This window comes from Geotrypetes seraphini, chromosome 3 (assembly GCF_902459505.1).
Source record: "Geotrypetes seraphini chromosome 3, aGeoSer1.1, whole genome shotgun sequence".
Classification (NCBI taxonomy): domain Eukaryota; kingdom Metazoa; phylum Chordata; class Amphibia; order Gymnophiona; family Dermophiidae; genus Geotrypetes; species Geotrypetes seraphini.
Window position 1 is genome coordinate 334,697,256 of NC_047086.1, and position 20,142 is coordinate 334,717,397.

Consider the following 20,142-nt stretch of genomic DNA (forward strand, 5'->3'; position numbering starts at 1 on the left):
TTTAACTGACATTAAAACTGTTACAGATGCAAACACAAAGTATTAAGAACACTCTACCTGTGGAGATGGGCATGTTATGGATTCTAAAGAATGCAAAACCCAAACCCAAGACGCAAGCTGCTCTTTATTTCTCCAGATCAAGGCTGTAATTTGTCTGCTATTCATAGCTTCCTAGGTTTTCATGTTAATTTAAGAAAAAAAAAATTGAAATGCTAATTAGTAATAATCAGTAAGTCTGTGAATTTGAACTTCTTTAAATGGTTCTGTTTTGTTTTGTTCATAATCTCAATGTTAGGGGTTAGTAGAAACCTGAGGATAATTTTGCTATCAAATTTTGGGATCTGTAGGTGAGAATAGCACAGCTGAGACTTTTGTCATCACCCCCTAGAACAATCTTCATTATTTGTAATATTATCACTGGTTGAATGTGTTCATAATCAACAAAATGAGAGCGCAGAGATTTAGAAACATCTGGTTCTTTGTTCTTATTAAAATTCACTGAGTGAAACACACAAACAAGGCCAGTTTGTCTAGTGAAAAAAATAAATGGTAGAAGATTCATAGTGGTAACAGAAAAATGTTTGAAGGTTGTTTCTTACAGATAAACAGTAACTCTATCAGTGCCTGAAAACTTGTAACAACCAATTAAGAGCATATTCTGCAGTATTCTTCAACCTTTTGACATCTATGGACTGGCGGAAATAAAATAATTATTTTGTGGACCGGCACCGGTCCACGGACCGGCAGTTGAAGAACACTGGGCTAAGTCATGAGCCAGACCCCGCCCATCTTCACCCAATCTCTGCCCCAGACCCCGCCCCCATAGTAGTACTAATTGTAACACCATTTTTTCCATTCATTTTTCATATATACACATACACAATATAATCATATTAACAACACATAATGGTTAACCACAAAATTGAACTACATAAAGCACACTGTATGCTTCTCAACATTCATTCCTACCAGAACACAGATAACCCAATGCAAATATGGGACCAAAAACTAAAAGTACTAATATATACAAACAAACCCTAAGATGCAAGACTCTGCATGCAGAACAACCCCAGAGGAAAAGAAACAAATGCACTTCTTCCTGAACAGACAGCAGATGTAAATCAATCACTAAATTAAAAAATAAAATCATTCCCCCTACCGTTGTCTCCCTCCCTCCATGCTGTGCCTTGCCATCTGGCCTGCTTGCCCCTTTCCCCCGGTGTTATCTTTGGGCCGGCTCCCTCTTCCTCAGTGCTGCAGTGCACAAAGCCGTGGGCAGCAGCTCCTCGTGCGTCCCGCATCTCATCTAGAAGCCTTTTGTCTGATGTTGCGACATCAGAGAGAAGGTTTCCGGTTCAGGCGCAGGATGCACATAGGAGCCTCTGCCCATGGCTTTGTGCACTGCAGCACTGAGGAAGAGGGAGCCGGCCCGAAGACCACGCTGCATCAATCGTACCGTGGACCGGCGGCTGAAGAGCACTGTCTGGAGCTCGATGCATGTGCTGGCCCTGTGGACCGGCAGGAAATTTCTGTGGACCGGCACCGGTCCACGGACCAGTAGTTGAAGAACACTGATATACTGTATGTAGATGGTCTAAGAGGGAAAGATTCTTTTTATCTCCCCACAGAATTGTGACAACGTGAAATGGAGAAAGTCAGTATACAGTCTTGTTAGGCTGAAAACCATAGTGGAAAGGATCTACATGCAGCATGGCAGCAGCTCTGGTATAAACAAACAAAACAAAGTGGGGTTGGGCAATGAACATGCCAAAAGCAAAAAAATAATTAAAACAAACTTGTTTATTTCAAAAAAAGGACGAACATCAACTGTGGACCCGACACAGTACCGAGATGAAGTAATACACTGGTGAGCAAGGCCTTTGTAAATGTGAAGCTCAGGCACAGGAACATTCGAATTGTTTGGTCAGTTCTCAGCGTCTGACTTTTTGAACGTTCCTGTGCCTAAGCTTCACATTTACAAAGGACTTGCTCACCAGTGTATTGCTTCGTCTCAGTACTGTGTCGGGTCCACAGTTGATGTTCGTCCTTTTTTGAAAAACAAGTTGTTGTTTTTTTATTATTTTTTGCTCTTGGAATGTTCATTGCCCGATCCCACTTTGTTTTTTGACCTGTGGGTTCTGGTCCTGTTGGACTCTTGATGTTTGTAGCAGCTAAGGTATACACATATCCTCATTTGCACTTTATTCCTCCCCTGTTTCTTTTACCGCTAGCCTTGAAATTTAAAATTACCAGTAGACATCATAATATTCAGAAGTTAGGAGTCCATGGCTGTTCTTGCTAAATGATATCTCCAAGCACCTACCTACCCATCTCTTCTTTTGTGGTTGTGTTTGTCACAAACTGGATCCCTAGCTCGGCTTTCTTGGTTAGGAACTCAGCACTAACTTCCCTTTTCATATACAAGGCCATTTTAAGTGGATGTTTCACAATGAGGTTCTCATTAGCAACTTGAAAGCTAGTCTTTAAAATCAAACTCTCACATCTTCCACCCTTTCTGGATAAACTTATCATCCCTCTCTGCCCTTCCCGGACTCTCAGATCAGCAGATCAGAACCTACTATCTGTCCCCTCCATCAAAGAATTATATTACACCAGGAAAACTAACTTCTCCGTAGTCACCCTAACTTTATGAAATGCCTTGCCATCCCAACTCAGCCTCGAAAATCTTGACAAATTTAAGACTAAACTAAAAACGTTCTTATTTCAAGATGCATTCCACAGCTCCTAAACTTCCCATTCTCAAAAGTCTGCCAACTGCTTTTAAGAAGTGACCCAATCCCTAATGTTACATCTCTTCTCCCTTCCTTTTCTTTTTAACTCATTTTTTTTCTTTCAAACAATGTAATTATCTACCCCCCTTTTCCTTTTACCCCCACTTTCATATTTGTCTTTGTAAAATGTCTCTTAATGTTCACTCTTCCCTCTCCTATAAGTATTATTTTAATTTTTTATTTTATTTTAGCATTGTAAACCAGCTAGATACTTGTCGATGGTCGGTATATTAAAAATAATAAACTTGAAACTTGACCTACTGTACAGAAGACTTGCACCACTTAATCCAAAGTGCAATTACAAACAGTAGCGTTCCCTAGACCATCTATTTTGAGCCTGCATGATCCAGACTACAACCTGTGGGCTTTAAACAGCATACTTCAGCTACCTTGTCTCCCTATATATTGCAGAATTCTTAGACTTAGGGGTCCTTTTATCATGCCGCGCTAGCGGGGTTAGCGCGTTGGACATTTCATCATGCGCCCCCCGCAGCCAGCTAAAAAACTAACGCCTGCTCAATGCAGGCATTAGCGGCTAGCGCAGCAGGCGGTATAATGCGTGGTATTATGCGCGTTAAACCCCTACCGCAGCTTGATAAAAGGACCCCTTAATGTTATTCTAATCAGGATGGTGGGGTTTTTTTTACCACAATATATATTGGAGAAAGAGCAGTTGAAATCTTTTGGATAGCTGCTTTATCTGGCTCGGGGACTCTACAGCAGAAGTTTCCTGAGGAAGCCAGATTGGTGAAACAGGGATGACTCTGTAGGATCTCTGCCTTTGCCTCCGCAGTTTGTGGAAGAAGATGCCGCTAGGTACAGCTGATTAGGGTCTGAAGGAGCACGGCTGTGAATTTAAGCAAGCTAAGTTGATTTTGATATTTTTCAGCTGCTATGCTATGCTGAATGTTTGGGGACATACTGCCTGTATTTCTTACTGAAGCTACTGAAGAATGTTTGATATCAATTGAAGAATCATTTCTAAAACTATGACTAAAATTAGTAGAAGTTTGGGAGTTTTTTTTATGACCTATGAAGCTCAACTGAGGCCTTTTTTCTCCCAACATAGGGATTGTTACTGATTAGTTATTAGTTTGAGGGTGTTAGGCCATGAATCCTTTTTTTTTTTTTTAATTTGAGTAAGACACTGGAAGTTATTGGGGGGGGAGTACCCCAGGGCCCTGATCAGTAACAATGGGCATCACTATAAATCAGGTTATATTTGTAATGGCACTACACATACTGCTTCCAGATCAGTGTCACAAATTTTTTAGCTGTGGCAAATTAAACGGAGCAAATGTTTTTTGCAGCACATTATTATTGAAATTATAAAATTGCAAAACCAACAAAAAATTAAATTTGAGAGTTATTTATTTAATGTTCTTTAAGCTATGTATGAGTAATTGTAACAACGGTGAAACTAAAGTAGATAGAATAGAATTGCTAATCAATGCAATGTATATGCTTGTTTTTGAGTGAAAATTAACTCAAAATGTGACTTGATAGTTGCCAAGCAAACACGCATTTCATCATCCACCATCTTCTTTTTTTTAAATTTAATTTCTGTCAGAGCAGAAAATCCAAGATCCAAATGGTAACAAAGCCTTGATTGCTTTATTGCTCAAGTTAGGATAACTACTGCATGAAAATAAAACTAAAATTACTTGCTGTTAGTTTTCAAGGACCAATCACGTTAAAGAATGATGCTTGTCTGGGACCAATCATGTCAAAGAATGATGCTTGTCTGGGTTGTGTTTTCCGTATGCACACAGATGCTTATAACATTGACAGACTCTTGCGTACATGATGTACATGTCATCTATTCTGGTGTATACTTATGAAGGGAATTTTTAAAAATAAAGTAAAATTCTTGAATCTCTCATGGCACACCTAGAATCCCTTCAAGGCACTGTGTGCCACACAGTTTGAGAGACACTGTTCCAGATTTGTCTATCTGTTTCCCAGTACAGGCAATGTTCCCAGGCACTTTATATATCAGGCAAATTCTTGTCTTTGGGTTCTAATCAGAACCCTTCACACAACAAACTGTACTCTTCTGACAGCTCCTTAATTCCTTAATCCAGAGTCTTATATAAGTACCACTAAGGAATGCAATGTTCCAAAGAAAGATGAAAGCACTTATATTTTGGTCCAGCTTCTGAAAAGCCATAGAACAAACCTAATTACTGAATGTGAGATTTCAGACAGATACCCACTAGCATATAAGAAAAAATCCTTCCAAACATACCAGCTATCATCCTATTTACCATGGACGAAGGCTTCAAATACCTTTCTGAGCAGAGACAACATGCCTTTTTGCTTGTTGTAGATTATTACAAACAACTGTATGTTAATGATCACATTCAACCATTCCCATATTTTGTTAATGATCATCCTCTTCTTAAAGGTTCAGCTACACAATGGTCTGTATTGACTTCCTTACTGTTAATTCAAGTAAAGTATTACCTGCTGATGTCTCTGCTCTGAAACAATGGTGTGATTTAACTATCTTAAAAGGCAAAGCTGTTTCCTATTTTTATAAATTAATGCGAGATCACTACTATACTATATCAGTTGATACTTATTCCAAATGGTCTCATCTACTCAATACTTCATTGACTCAAGTAGAATGGAACAATTTTTGGTCCAAGGTTAATAGACCACTGTTAGCTGCAGATCTCTCTCACTCTATACAGCATTTCCTTAAATGGAATGATACATGGACATCTCACAAAATGCTGAAAGCTAAATTATTGGACAATGACACCTGTTGGCACTGCAAATCAACATCTGTTTCTCTGAAACATCTACTTTATGAATGTTCATATGTAAAACCTTTTTGGATTGACATTTGGAATACTATCAAAGAAATAACTGGCAATTCAGCTGAAATAAACTTCAAAACCATACTTCTCTGCTCTCTACATCCCTTCTTTGAAAGCTCTCCCCCTCCTTTACAAAACTGCGCTAGTGTTTTTAGCGCTGGCCATGGCGGTGACAGCTCAGAAGCTCATAGGAATTCTATGAGTGTTGGAACTGTTACTGCAGTGGCTGGCGCTAAAAATGCTAGTTTGGCTTTGTAAAGGAGGGGGTCTGTTTGTAAACCTAAATTGATAGATACCTTGATTTCAACTGGATTATGTCAGGTATTTAAAAAACTGGAAATCGGCTCAATTGTTGAACTACACTTTCTGGTGGAACTCTATTTGCCTATATACAAGCAATATACAAATGAGAGTGTGATGCAGTGGTTAGAGCTACAGCCTCAGCACTCTGAGGTTGTAGGTTCAAACCTAAGCTAGGCAAGTCACTTAATCCTCCACTGCCCCAGATACATTAGATAGACTTGTTGCTGATAATTACATTTATCTCTATAACCTGACTGTAATTTACTTGTTCTATTTCTCATGATATTTCTGACTGAGTGTTTTTCCATGTTTAACTTTTGTGGTTTCTCAAAATTCAGTAAATAAATTGAACTAAAAAGAAAAAGAAATGATTAGTAGCAGTAACTTGGTGAGAGATCCAGCCCAGTTGAGACTGTGATTTGTTTTATTTTAAACAAGAAACTGTATACCTCGGAGGTTAAAGCCACATCACAGGAGACAATTACGGTATTTGTCCAATTAAAGCGAGAAAACCACTCTCTCCCTCCTTCAATTTCTGTCATGTTTCCCAAGCTTTCGTGCAAATGACCAGCAGGGGCGCTAACATCGGCCGCAGCGAGTCGGGATTCCACTCGGGCTGCTTTCTTGCTTTTACGTCTCCCTTCGGGCGCAAGGGCTGCCGGTAAGCCGGTGGGCGCCATGTTTGGGGCAGCTCTCTTGTTATAAATAAGAAGCTGCTCTAACTGTTCTGTAGTGGCTGCTTGTAGCCAAGTTTTGGTGGGTTGGACGGTTGCTGCTTTCTGGAGGTCATGAAGGAAATGTTGGCGTAAGTGGCGGGCTCGCTAGTTGGAAGCTGAGAGGGGGGAAGGGCTGGAAGCCGCGACTTGCTTTTGTAATCCTTGCTTTCTAACTGCCAGCTCTGGGTCGGTCGTACTCCTTAGGGTGGCCGTTAAAGAGCTTAGGGGAGGTGACTGAGAAGAGCCTGGGGTTTTGACAGGACAGGGTCTGTGACTGTAGCTTGCAGGGGTCTGGACGCCTTTTTCATTAGCAACCTCAGACGGGGCAGCTGGGCACGGGGGGAATCGGCGTGGGTCTTCCTCTTTCTCTACTGCCCCCGCTTTTATTCATTTATTTCCGATGCATCGCCCTGCAGTATCCTTAAGGACTTTGTTCCTGGACGGTAGGGGGGGAAAAGTGAGAACCTCTGTTTGGTAAATGTGAGAATTTCTGTTTGGCGCAAATGACTCCCTTGTTTCAGTGTGAGTGTGTGTTTGCGAAGTCTGTCCTGAACTGAACCCCCATCTCATTAAACTTTAAAAATGCGGAAACGGGTTTATAGACATGTAGTTGCCAAGAAAGTACAGCATTTAATAAATTGTACTGGTTGGCTGTGTTAAAATCAAAACAGGAAGCTATGATGGCAGATATATATATAGATGTGTGTGTGTATTTAACGTTTTCTTCCTGCTACAGTGTCATAAACACCAGCTGGTCTGCAACCCTTTCTCATGTTCAGACCTAAGGATTCACTGCTTATCCCGGGAATTCCTACTATCGCTGTTTTCTCCAGTGCCACTGGACAGGCTATTTTTAATCTTGTGAAACTGTTTTTGGTGGAAAGAATGTATTTGTGGAAGCTACTGTTTATAGCCAGGAGTGAGTAACAAGGACTATGTCCACTTAGCTCTGCTAGTAACCAGTATTGTCAATGGCCACAACAAGTAGTTGAGTTATTCAGAAAAGAATTAAAAATTCAAGTGATTCTTCATAAATAAATGGTGTGACTGAATGAATGCTGAATAATCTCAGATACAGCAGGACAAAAAAAAAGACAGACAGGATGGCAACCTGATGGACCCTTTTGTTGGACAGCATATAACGTTTTACTTTAATACTTTTTTTTACATTCTAGGTAAAAGAAGCTTGCAAATAGTTTATATTAAATTATTTCATTAAATTATTTTTATTTAGCAGCTCTCAGGAATACGCCACCCCCCCCCTATCAATTATGCCCATCTTGTAGGCATATTTTTATATACCACCTTGGGTAAATCTCTTTATGAAGGTGGTTAATCTAAATAAAAATAACTTGTTCAAAAGTTACTTCAGTATGAAAAATAAACAGTCTCTAAGGGCTCCTTTTACAAAACTACAGTAGTGATGCTGCACTGATGCTCATTCAGTTCATGTGGACTTCAATGCATTTACTGTTATAGCATCACTACAGCTTTGTAAAAGGGGCCCTTAGCTTCCAACTTAGTTTACTACTTTGAACTTACTAAGTGATAAAGCAGAAGGTAGTGGTAAATGCTACACTTCAGAGATGGGGGGGGGGGATAACTATCAGAAGTTTGAACTGAATGGGATCTAATTTTCATATAGAAAATTGCAATGTTTGCCACTTTTTGTAAGTGATATGAAGACCCATAACAAGTTTAACAGTGCAGTCCAAGAGCTTTGGATACCAAGACAGCAGTAGCACCCAATAGGGATGATGTGCCAACATTGGCACCCAATAAGAGGCTTCTCCAAATATTCACGGTCTGCGTTAATGTTCATGATATTAAAAAAACTTGGCACTAGTATAGTAGCTCCCAAACCTCTGAAGAACCCGCCAGTTACTGGGTAGTTAGGATATTCCATATGAATATACATAAACAAGTTTGTGCTGATCTTATTCATATATTCATTGAATATTCTGAAAATTAACTGGTTTGAGGTCCAGTGAATAGGTTTAGGACCCACTATACTAGCATGAAAAGCTAGCAGTACTGTGTTCACCCCATTCCCAATTCTGAGACTGTGGCCAGAGGTATAGTTCTGAGATGTGTATAATCATAAGAAAATAGGAGGCAATAATTCCCTCCTCCCCCCCATTTTTTTTTTTTTTTTACCAGATTTATAAACTTCATATGACAGTATGTTCCAAATTCATGGATTTATTTACTCAAAATAAAATGTAACCCCATATTCACTTTTCATGGGCATTCTCATGTATTCATGGTTAGAAACATAGAAAGATGACGGCAGAAAAGGGCTACAGCCCATCAAGTCTGCCCACTCTATTGACCCACCCCATTAAGTCTGAATGCTAATGACCTAGTTCCTTAACTCGACCCTCGTAGGGATCCCACGTGGATGTCCCATTTAGTCTTAAAGTCGAGCACGCTGGTGGCCTTTATCACCTGCACCGGAAGTCTGTTCCAATGATCTACCACCCTTTCTATGAAGAAATACTTCCTGGTGTCACCACTAAATTTCCCTCCTCTAAGTTTGAGCGGGTGCCCTCTTGTGACCGAGGGTCCCCTGGGAAAGAATATATCGTTTTCTACCTCGACACGACCCTTGACGTACTTAAATGTCTCAATCATGTCACCCCTTTCCCTGAGCTCCTCTAGGGTATAGAGCTGCAGTTTGCCCAGTCTTTCTTCATTTGAGAGACCTTTGAGCCCCGCGACCATCCTAGTGGCCATCCGCTGGACCGACTCAGCTCGAAGCACATCTTTCCGGTTGTGTGGCCTCCAGAATTGCACACAGTATTCCAGATGGGGTCTCACCATGGTTCTGTAGAGTGGCATTATGACTTCAGGTTTATGGCTGACAAAGCTTCTATTGATACATCCCATCATTTGCCTTGCCTTTGATGAGGCCTTCTCTACTTGTTTGGCAGCCTTCATGTCTGCACTGATGATTACCCCCCAAGTCCCGTTCCTCTGAAGTCCTAGCTAGCGTTTCTCCATTCAAGGAGTATGTTCTGCATGGATTTCTGCTGCCGAGATGCATGACCTTACATTTTTTAGCGTTTAAGCCTAGCTGCCATGTCGAGGACCAGTTTTCCAACGTGATCAGATCTTGTGTCATACTATCCTGGAGGTTGCTTTCACTTACTATGTTACACAGTTTGGCATCGTCGGCGAACAGTGCTACTTTACCCTGAAGCCCCCGGGTCAAGTCCCCTATGAATATGTTGAAAAGGGATGGTCCCAGGACTGAGCCCTGCGGCACTCCGCTAGTCATCTCCGATGTCTCAGAGAGGGTGCCGTTGACCACCACCCTCTGAAGTCTTCCACTCAGCCAATTACTGACCCATGCAGTTAGTTTCTCACCCAAACCCAGCGATTTCATCTTGTTTAATAGTCTACGGTGTGGGACACTGTCGAAAGCTTTACTGAAATCCAAGTACACTATGTCCAGAGACTCTCCCGAAGAAGCTTATAAGATTGGATTGGCATGACCTGCCTCTGGTGAATCCATGTTGACAGAGATCCCTTAGATTCCCTTCATCCATTATCGTGTATAATTTACCTTTAAGTAGAGTTTCCATGAGTTTACACACTATTGATGTGAGACTCACTGGTCTATAATTTGCAGCCTCTGTTCTGCAACCCTTTTTGTGCAGAGGAACGACGTTGGCTGTTTTCCAGTCTAGGGGGACTCTCCCCGTACTTAGGGAGAGATTGAAGAGCATGGCTAACGGTTCCGCCAGAACATCGCACAGCTCTCTGAGCACTCTTGGGTGCAAATTGTCCGGTCCCATGACTTTGTTCACCTTGAGTCTTCCTTGCTTTCTTTTGCTTCCAGCCGTGGCCCGTGCCCTGGTGCCTCGCAGGTAAAGACTGAGCAGAAGTAATCGTTCAGTAGTTTGGCTTTTTCAGAATTTGTTTCCACATAATTCCCGTCTGGCGTTCTAAGGCGTACTATCCCGTCTGCGTTCTTTTTCCTGTCGCTAATGTACCTGAAGAAGGATTTGTCCCCTTTTTTAATGTTCTTTGCTAGAGTTTCTTCCATTCGAAGTTTGGCCTCCCTGACTACTGTTTTGACCGCTGCAGACTTTGTCCTGTATTCAATGTGTGCACAGTGTGTTCTCATAAGGATAAAGACATTCATAGAGCTGTTTGCGAGTATTGTTACTCCAAAAAGCTGTTTTTAAAAAAGTATATAATACATTTATAAAAAGCAGAATGTAATAAGCAGGCTTCTTTACAAGAAGGGTACACAAAATGAAGAATTTATGGTGTTGGGTAACAAAAGTGTATATATATATACAGTAAGTGTCAGAGCTGTGGAGTTGGGAGTCAGTTGGAATCAGTTTTTGGGTTACTGAAGTCAGAGTTGATGAAAATGTGCAGACTCTGACTCCTTTTTTTTAATTCAATAAATTTTTATTCAGTATTTTAAAAAATACAAGGAGCAATTCAAATACATAAAAGTAGTATAACATTTTGCATTAATATATAGTTATTTATAAAGGCCCATATTATTAAGAAAAATTCAGAGTATTGGATTTGTTTGTGGTGATGTATGACAATAGAAAGTGAAATAGGACAAAGTAAAAATTGAAAGAGAGGAAAAAAGAAGAGAAAGAAAAAAATAAAAATAAATTTTAAAGAGAGGAGAAGAGAAGACAGGAGTGTCTACATAGTAGAATGTACATATAAATCTAAAAATGACCAGGATGATTTTTTGTTTTTCCAATTCATGGATTTACGGAGTGAAATTTTTTTTTTTCATATGCATATGATTCAAATCTGTGGTACATACATAAAGAGTTCCACCAAAAAGTATAATCTAATAACGAAGATGATTTCCAATTTTTCAGAATATGCATGAGAGCAGTCACAAACATGGTATCAATGAGTTTAGGAGGACAATTTGATTGCGCGAAACAGGGGTGTTGAGATCGAAGGATTATAATGTCCATAGAAATCTCTTCTGAGCAGTTGGTGATAGATTGTATGGTATTCCAGATTTTGGACCAAAAAGAACGGACCAGAGTACAATGGAAGAACATATGATCAAGAATCCACATTACAAAGAGCATTGATTGTGAAACTCTAGAAGATAAAAGTGGGCGGTTTGTTGAAGACCAAAAGAGTTCCCAGTCAATGTCAGAAAGTGGAATGGTTATTATATTATCCCAGTGTTTCATAGCATGATATGAGAAAGTGAAGGATTGGTCTCTTAGAATATTGTAAAAAAAAGATATAGCTTTCCCTTTTGATAGAGACCGTAAAGACCAATGGTAAATAGTATTTTTAGAAGATATGAAGTCATATTGTATCTGTACAGAAGACAGTATTTCACTGAGTATGATCCATTGTGAATAAGCAGAGGATGTTAGTAGGTATGTGGAGCAAAGTATATCAAAAGGGATTAGTTTATTAAGAGTATATAATTGATGAACAAACCATATACCTGTCCGTTGCCACCGTTTCCATGAAAGGGATTTGCCTTGGTTTTGGATATTGGGATTATTCCAAAGGGACATGAGTGGGCTAACACTAATTGAGATATCAGCTATTTTATCTAAATGATGGAGAGCATGCTGCGTTGAATTCAAAAGAGAGTATTTTCTCAAATGTCTGGGTATTGATATCGTTAATAGGCAAGAGATGTGTAAAGGTTTGCATAGAAAACATTCCATTTCATACCAATTAGGAGGGTCTTGAGAGAAGGAGTCATTGACCCAATAAGCTCCATATTTAGTTAATGAAGCAATATAGTAGTGGTAGAAATCTGGAAAGTTAAGACCACCGTTAATTTTAGAGGCCTTCAGTTGGCTAGAGCAATTCGAAGTTTTTTCTTGTTCCATATAAATTCAGATAGCTTCTTATTTAGCCAATGGAAAAATGATTTCTGGCATAAAAGAGGAAGCATTGAGAGGATGTAATTAATTAATTTGAGGTGCTAGGGTCATTTTGATGGATGCTATTCTACCCCACCAAGACAAATAAAGTGGAGACCACCTAGATGTAGTGTTAAGAACTAAATTTTTGATTTTGGATATATTAAGATCTTGAGCAAAGACTGGCTCTTTGTGTATTAAAATCCCTAAATATTTCACAGCTTCATTTGACCATGTGAATGGAAAATTAGTCAAGTCTGATTGAAGAATGTTATTGTTCAGAGGAAAGATTTCTGATTTCTCCCAATTTACAGAATATCCTGAGAAGCTAGAATATTGTTTGATATGTATAAGATGAGGGAGAGAAGATTGAGGGTTCCTTAGAAAAATTAATACATCATCAGCATATGCTGCTAGTTTGAAGTCTCGATCGGAGGAGGGAATACCATTAATTAGCGGGCATTGTCAAATAGCAGAGAGAAGAGGCTCCAACACTAAATTGAACAATAGTGGTGAGAGGACAGCCCTGTCTAGTGCCTCTGTGGAGGGGAAATTTATTGGATAAAGAGTTATTAATTAGAATACGAGCATTAGGACTATGATATAATGTTTTTATCCATTTCGTGAAAAATGATCCAAAGTTATACCATTTTAGGACACTGAAAAGAAAAGACCACTCCACTCAATCAAAGGCTTTTTCAGCGTCTATAGCTAGGCCTATTATTGGGTCTGTCAATGTTTTAGCATGAGCATTGATGTGGTAAAAAAGTCGTAGGTTATCTCCTATATATCTTTGTTTAATAAATCCCGTTTGGTCTTTGTGTATAAGATGTGGAATCACTTTGGTGAGTCTTAATGCAAGTAACTTTGCCATTATTTTATAATCTAAGTTAAGAAGAGAGATGGGACGGAAGTTTTTGACCAAGGTAGCGTCTCTGTCAGGTTTAGGGATTACAACGATGGTGGCTTCTGTGACTCTGACTCCTAATCTAGTTAAACTAGTCAAACTAGTCTTTAAGCCTGTTACATTAACGGGTGCTAATATATATATCTATATTCTAGCACCCGTTAATGTAACGGGCTTAAAGACTAGTTTAAAGAAAGACAGAGACACAGATAGATAGATAGATAGACAGATGTATGTCTGTCTCTCTCCCTGTCCCCTATGCAGCAGCAGCAGCCGCATTTCCCCTCTTCCCTTCCCGCGGTCTGGCCAGCTCCCTTAGTCCCTTGCCGGAGTTATTTTTTAAGTTTAAAGGTGCGCGGTAGCTCCTCTCACGATCCCCGCCTGCATCAGAATCCTCCGACGCAGGTGCAGCTCGTGAGAGGAGCCGCAGCGGCGGCTTTGAACTTAAAAATAAACTTGGTGTGGAGTATAAGGGAGCCGGCCAGAGCGCACAACATTACCTTGGGTTCTGCGAGTGTGGGGGCGTTGTGAGTGTGCATGCGCGCTTAATGTTTTATTATAGACTAGTGTTTTAGCTCGTTACATTAACGGGTGCTAGAGTAGATATGTCTGTTTTTTTTGTTTTTTTATTTGTCTCTCTCCTTGGATGCTGTCTGTCATTCTTTGTCTGTCTCTCTCCCTGGCCCCCTGTCTCTCTATTTTTATTTCTAACTCTATCCTCTTCCCTCAATCCTGCATGTGCCCTTTTTTCTTTCTCTTCTCCACTTCCTTCCAACGTCTGCTCCCCCTGTCCCCCACACTTCCATGTAGTATCTGTCTCCCTCTCTCTACCCCTTCCATCTACTTTCACCCTCTGCCTTGCCCCTTCCATTCACTGCTCTCGCTTCTCTTTCCATCCAGTGTCCGCCCTCTTTCTCTCTCTGTTCCATATGGCATCTCCTCCTTCCTTTCCCCCTTCCTTTCCCTTGGTCTGGCATACCTTCCTCCTTCCCGCCATGCCCTGCCATGTCTTCTTCCCTCCAAGCCATTCTCTCCCCCTCTGCTCCCTTTCCTCCTTGAACTTCAAGTAGCAACAGCAGCATTCACAATTCATTGCTTTTGCCGGCTTCAGGTCTTCCTCTCTGGTGGGTCCTTAGGCAGGACCCGCCAGAGAGGAAGGCATGAAGCCGGCAACAGCAGCAAATTGTAAACGCTGCTGCTGCCTGAAGCACCCGAGGCAGACGCTTTTCAACCATCCCAGCCCAACCCCTGGTGACTCTCTTATGTCTCCCTCCCATGCGACATGACCTTAACAAACCTCCCTCCAGCTTTGGCAGCCGCAGCACGCTAAACAGGCTGCTTTGCAGCTTTCTCCTGCAGTTGAGTCCCTCTGTCGCGTCACTGATGACGTCGCCAGCAGGAGACTCACCGGCAGGAGAAAGCCACGAAGCAGCCTGTTTAGCGTGCTGCAGCTGCCAATGCTGGAGGGAGATTTGTGCTGGTATGTGGCTGTGAGTTCAGGCGATTTTGGGCCTCCTACGACCCCCATCTTTGTAGAGCAGGGAATCCAGTGCTGGGGCGAGTCCTACCAGCGAGTGTAGGTAGGTGTAAGGCTGGGGACTCGCGCATGCGCACTCCTGTGGCCATAGACCTACGGATCATGGAAGCACGCAGATAGGAGTGCGCATGCGCGGCTAGGGTTTTATTATATAGGATTGTATTCCATGCAAATATTATAATGCTTAAATTTCTTATTTCATAGATAATTTGATTAACCCATTTTTTTAGGATATGTTTTATAATATATTTTGATAGCCAGTCCTTTTATTACAAAATGTAATATTTTTAAAAATTTATTCATTTTCAAAATACAATTCAAGATATACTTTTACAGAAAGCTTAAGTCAAGAAGATCTGAAAACGAAAACACTTCAAAAGACAAAATCTAACTTAAGTCAGCTCAAGTCCACAAAAGATCCAAAATGTAATATATAAACGGAAATCAAGGAAAAACTAACATAGGAAAAATGATGTGGGTTAACTGATATGGGTGTCTTATACATTCTATACCCCTCCTTTCTTTTCCTTCTCAAGCCGGGATAGAGAGGAAAGCGGTCAGCTGGAAGGGCTCAAAGAAAACATATTTTTGAGAATTATATTGTATAATGCACTTGCAAGGGTAACTTAAGGTAAAAGGTTGCTCCAAGAGCTATAATTCCTGGTTTCAACATAAGAAATTCTATGCCTTTGTATCCCTAGCCAAGTCGAGGAAACATTTGTATCTTAAGCCCCAAAATTCCTTTGCTCTATTTTTAAAGAAAAGTCTCCATATCCAATTTTTGTCCAGCGTTGGGGCTAAAGTCACCACCAATGTTGCCGAAGTAGCCATTTCTCTGTCTGATATCTCCAATAAAGCTGATACATTTATTAGTCCTTGGCTATTTCCCTGTTTCTGATTTTTATTTGTTAAATAGTAAACCTGTGTAAAAGTAAGTAATGAATCTTTAGGCACTTTCAGTATTTCCATCAGGTAGCGTTTTAACATTTCTCAAGGGGTAGTTATAATTCGTGGAAAATTAATCATCTAATATTACCTCTTGAGAAATTTTCAAATGTCTCAAATCTTCCTTCTTAAATTCGCATTATCTTTCTTTAAAGTTTCTTGGAGTTGTTTGGAAGATTTTAATTCATTTTTAATACCGTCTAAAGATATCTTAGTCACCAATATCTTATTTTATCTGGGTAATTTTTCTTTTCCTGCTCTTATTTTCCCATCCACTTGCACATGCTGAGTATTCACTGTTTGCACCAAATTGGCCACCAGATCCCACAAAACATCCAAAGTAACTTCTTGGGGCTTAAATATAATAGGACATTGCAAGTGTGTTTGTAAAAAGCTTTGCTCACCAGCTGGTAGCTCTCTTCCACTGGCCTGGGAAGGTCCAAGTTCTGTTGTTATGGCATCCTCCTCCATACTCAGGCTTTCCTGCGAAACTGAGTCGGCATTCTCCACATCACTCCCTGTAGCTTCCGGGGGAGAACACATCCCAACTTCCAGTAGGTTCTCAACCTCTGGGGAACTGGTAGCTCGAGGATGCGTGGGAGGAGCTCTAATGTCGGGACTCGGCGTGGTCTCCAAGCCTTGTAGAGACGCCTCCATTCCACTTGCCTGGAGTGTCTCAAGCGGCGGTGTCACTGAGGGCACCATGACACCCTGCATTCGCCTTAACGGTTCTTCAATATTGCTTGTGGTTGCTGTTCTGGAGCGCTGTGATACTCCAGCGGTGCTCCTACCTCTCCTTTTTAGCGTGCTGAGGTTAACAGAATCAAGCAAATGCTCCGATATGAGTTGTCGGGGGGGAAGGTGTCTGCTCAGTAACGCGCATCAGTGGCCATCTTCAATGTAATATATTTTATGATATTTGTATTAGTGAAAGTAGTACCTGAAGAATGACACGGGGATAGTTGTCCCCCATCCCTGCGAACTCTGGGCTGTGTTAAGCTTTTTCGCTAACTGCAGTGGAATTCTAATACCGCTATGGCCGGTGATTATATTAAAAAAAAAAAAAGCTAACGCAGCTTCATAAAAGTGGGGGACTGTTTGATCCTGTTCACTCAAGCCTCAAATAGTTATGATTTTATATTTAAATCATTTTAAGCATAAAAAGAAACTATATTCTATACAACTGTCATGTTATAATTCACTAATAAGAACCACTGTCTCCCTTTCCCTTCATAAATATCACCTCCACTATTGAGACAATTGAGCAAGCAAAATTACTACATAATGCTGCATAGAAAAATCATGCTAACAATACCTCAGTCACACACAAATGCCAACTCCATAAAACCATGTTTCCCCGAAAATAAGACTCATTAATTTTGGGCACAAAAAAAGCACTAGATCTTATTTTTGGGGTAGGTCTTATTTTTTTATTTTATTTTATTTACAATGATCATCTTCCTTCCTCTCCTCCATCCCAATTCTTCCTATTTCCTTTCTTTCTTCCCCTCCCATCCCCTCTGCCGTACACCTCCCCCGCCAACCGCTAGACTGAAATAACTTGTAACAAACAGCAACATCAGCAGCAATCTAGACAAGCTGCTTTGGGCCCTCTCCTGCCCAGGCGTCCCTCTGCAGCACACGGAAAGCCCCAGTGAGAGAAGGCCCTGAAGCAGCCATTGGCTGGCCCGGACTTTCTCTTCGATGTCAGAATTGATGTTGGGGGTAAAGCTTCTGGGCTGGCGGTGTGCAATCGCTGCACCCACCTAACCCTTCCCAGCACTTTGTTCCGTTCGGAGGGAGTGAAGCACCGCTGGCTCCCCACTCGTCCCTTGCTCTTGGGCCGCAGCGAAGCCATGGCTTGTGGTGCCACACTGACTGGAGTTCGACCCGCTCCTGAGCCAGGCATTCTGCCACTGCTGCTTTGTCCTGCCTGGAGCTCTTGACCTTCGGCCATGTGTCCTCACAGTGGCAGCAGTGGGAGGTAATTAAATCTGGCGGGCAGGCTTGAGGGGGAGGGGAGAGGCAAAGGCCGGAAGGGGGGAGAGGACAATTGTTGGGCCTGAGGAAGGAAAAATAAATCGCTAGACAAAGGCTGGAAGGGGGGGGGGAGGAAGAGGACAAAGGCTGGAAGGCTTTGAGGGGGACAAAGGAAGGAGGAAAGGGCAATTGTTGGGCCTGAGGAAGGAAAGAAAAAGAGAAATTACCAGACAACAAGGGGAGGAAAAATGATTTTATTTTCAGTTTTGAGAATTTATATCTGCTGTCTATTTTGCGCTATGTTTGTCTGTTTCTATAGTTATTGAGGTGACATTGCATATTTTAAAAAGTCATCCGCCTTGATATCTGTAAAAAAAAAAATCTCGTAAATGATTAACATTTCCTCTGCATGTGCAGTGTACTCTGTTTTTTAATTTTGTGGTTGCCATTATGTATTAAGATTATATTGTGTGTGTATATGAAAAATGGAAGAAATTGCATTACAATTAATATTATTGGGGTGGAGTCAGGGGCAGAGTTTGGCTGGGGGTACTCAGCTTGAAAAGATTGAGAAACATTGGTCTAGTGGTAGGCCGGGACACCAGGGATCCGTCCCAGCTGACTAACAATTTTTAAATTCCCCCCACCAGTACTTTTTTAAAAAATGCCCCTTAAATCTTGGTGGTCCAGCAATGTATTGGCAGGAGCTAGCTTTCCATGCTCCTGCCCCTCCCTCATTGGACAGCTGCCTCATTATCTCAGGACCAGCAGCGCACAAGGCAGGAGCGAGCTCTTCATGCTCCAGGCTGACCCTGTGTCGCTCCCTGAATGGCTGCCGTCAGTTCTTGTGAGTCCCGTGAGAACTGACAGCAGCCATTCAGGGAGCGGTGTGGGGCCAGGCTGGAACACGAAAAGCTTGCTCCTGCCTTGTGTGAGATAATGAGGCAGCCGTCCAGTGAGGAAGGGGCGTGGAAAGCTCACTCCTGTCAATATATCGCTGGACCACCAGGATTTAAGGGGGATTTAAAAAGGTACCACCGGGGGTGGGGTGCAAAAATTGTTATATTCGCTCCATAAGATGCACAGACATTTCCACCCACTTTTTTTTTTTTTTTGGGGGGGGGGGGGAGTGCATCTTGTGGAGCGAAAAATACTGTAAATTTAAAGTAAAATCCCAAGAAGCTACACCTTATAATTATGTAGTACAGTACCTATATAAATAAAGGAGTCAGTTGAGGGTTTTATGTAGCGACTCCACAGCCCTGTGGGCTTGCCCAGAAGCCTAACCACCTTTTTCCAATAGCATTAATCATTTTGTATTTTGGTATTCACAGGGTTTTCTAGGAACCTAACCCCAGCAAATAGAAAGAAAGAATGCACTGTATTGTGTCCAAATTTGGTAAAACCTAAGAAAATAACTATTTTGACTATTGTCAATATTGGTTACTGAACTAGCTGGCAGATCCAAGCAGACACTTCTGGCTGTGAACAGCAACTTTGACAATTTGCTAATTTTTAACTCCAGAAATTTTGTCCAAGGCTTCTTAAAAACCTAGCTGTGCTTATTGCCAGATGGGGACCAGGTATTGCATGCCATAACTTTCATTCAACCCATCATCAAAACTGTTATAGAATTTGTGCTAATTTCCTGTCCCCTAGTCCTAGCACTAACTGAATGATAAAATTGATCTGATCATTTTTACTCATCATTTAAAACTTGGTTCTCTTTCATGTGTGCTATTTTGTAATAGAGGACCCGATTAACACATAACATGTGCAGATATACCGATAGTGTAACTACACTGCTCTTTATTCCTTTCTGAATTCCTAACTTACTTTTTGTTTTTTCAAGCATCTCAAAAACTCTGAGCTGATAACTTCACTATGTGGTCCATCTAGGAAAAGGATGCTCAGTATAGAACCAGCACTATATGCCTATAGTTAAGATTATTTTCTCCTGTTTGCATCACTTTGTGCTTTTTTATAATATGAGCTGGATGGAAGTTATGCAATAAAGCCTGATAACTCCTGTACCACTTACAAGCATCTCCCTCTTGAGTATGGTTATTTTCTACTTTTGTTCATGCTATTTGTTAACTTTTGTAACATCAAAAGGATTTGTTTGTGTTTTGAAGTGCTGCTTGCCAAACTTGTTTCTAAATTACATTTGGCAGTCATAGGAGTCCTTTTACTGAACTGGTAAGCCCTAGCACCTGCTTACCGCACATCAAAAGTGCTTACTGTGGGAC

The 20,142-nt window shown here is 41.1% G+C and overlaps 1 protein-coding gene across 3 annotated transcripts in view; it reads left to right on the forward strand.

Moving 5' to 3' along the window:
* The first annotated feature begins 6,463 nt into the window (after nucleotides 1-6,463).
* Nucleotides 6,464-20,142, forward strand: part of PAPOLG (poly(A) polymerase gamma) — a 144,952-nt gene continuing 131,273 nt past the window's right edge. For 2 of the 3 annotated variants that reach the window (XM_033937950.1, XM_033937951.1), the window contains exon 1: nucleotides 6,591-6,725. In XM_033937950.1, coding sequence (XP_033793841.1) covers nucleotides 6,709-6,725 — 17 coding nt within the window. In that variant the 5' untranslated portion in view covers nucleotides 6,591-6,708. The other variant, XM_033937949.1, reaches the window with a different exon arrangement.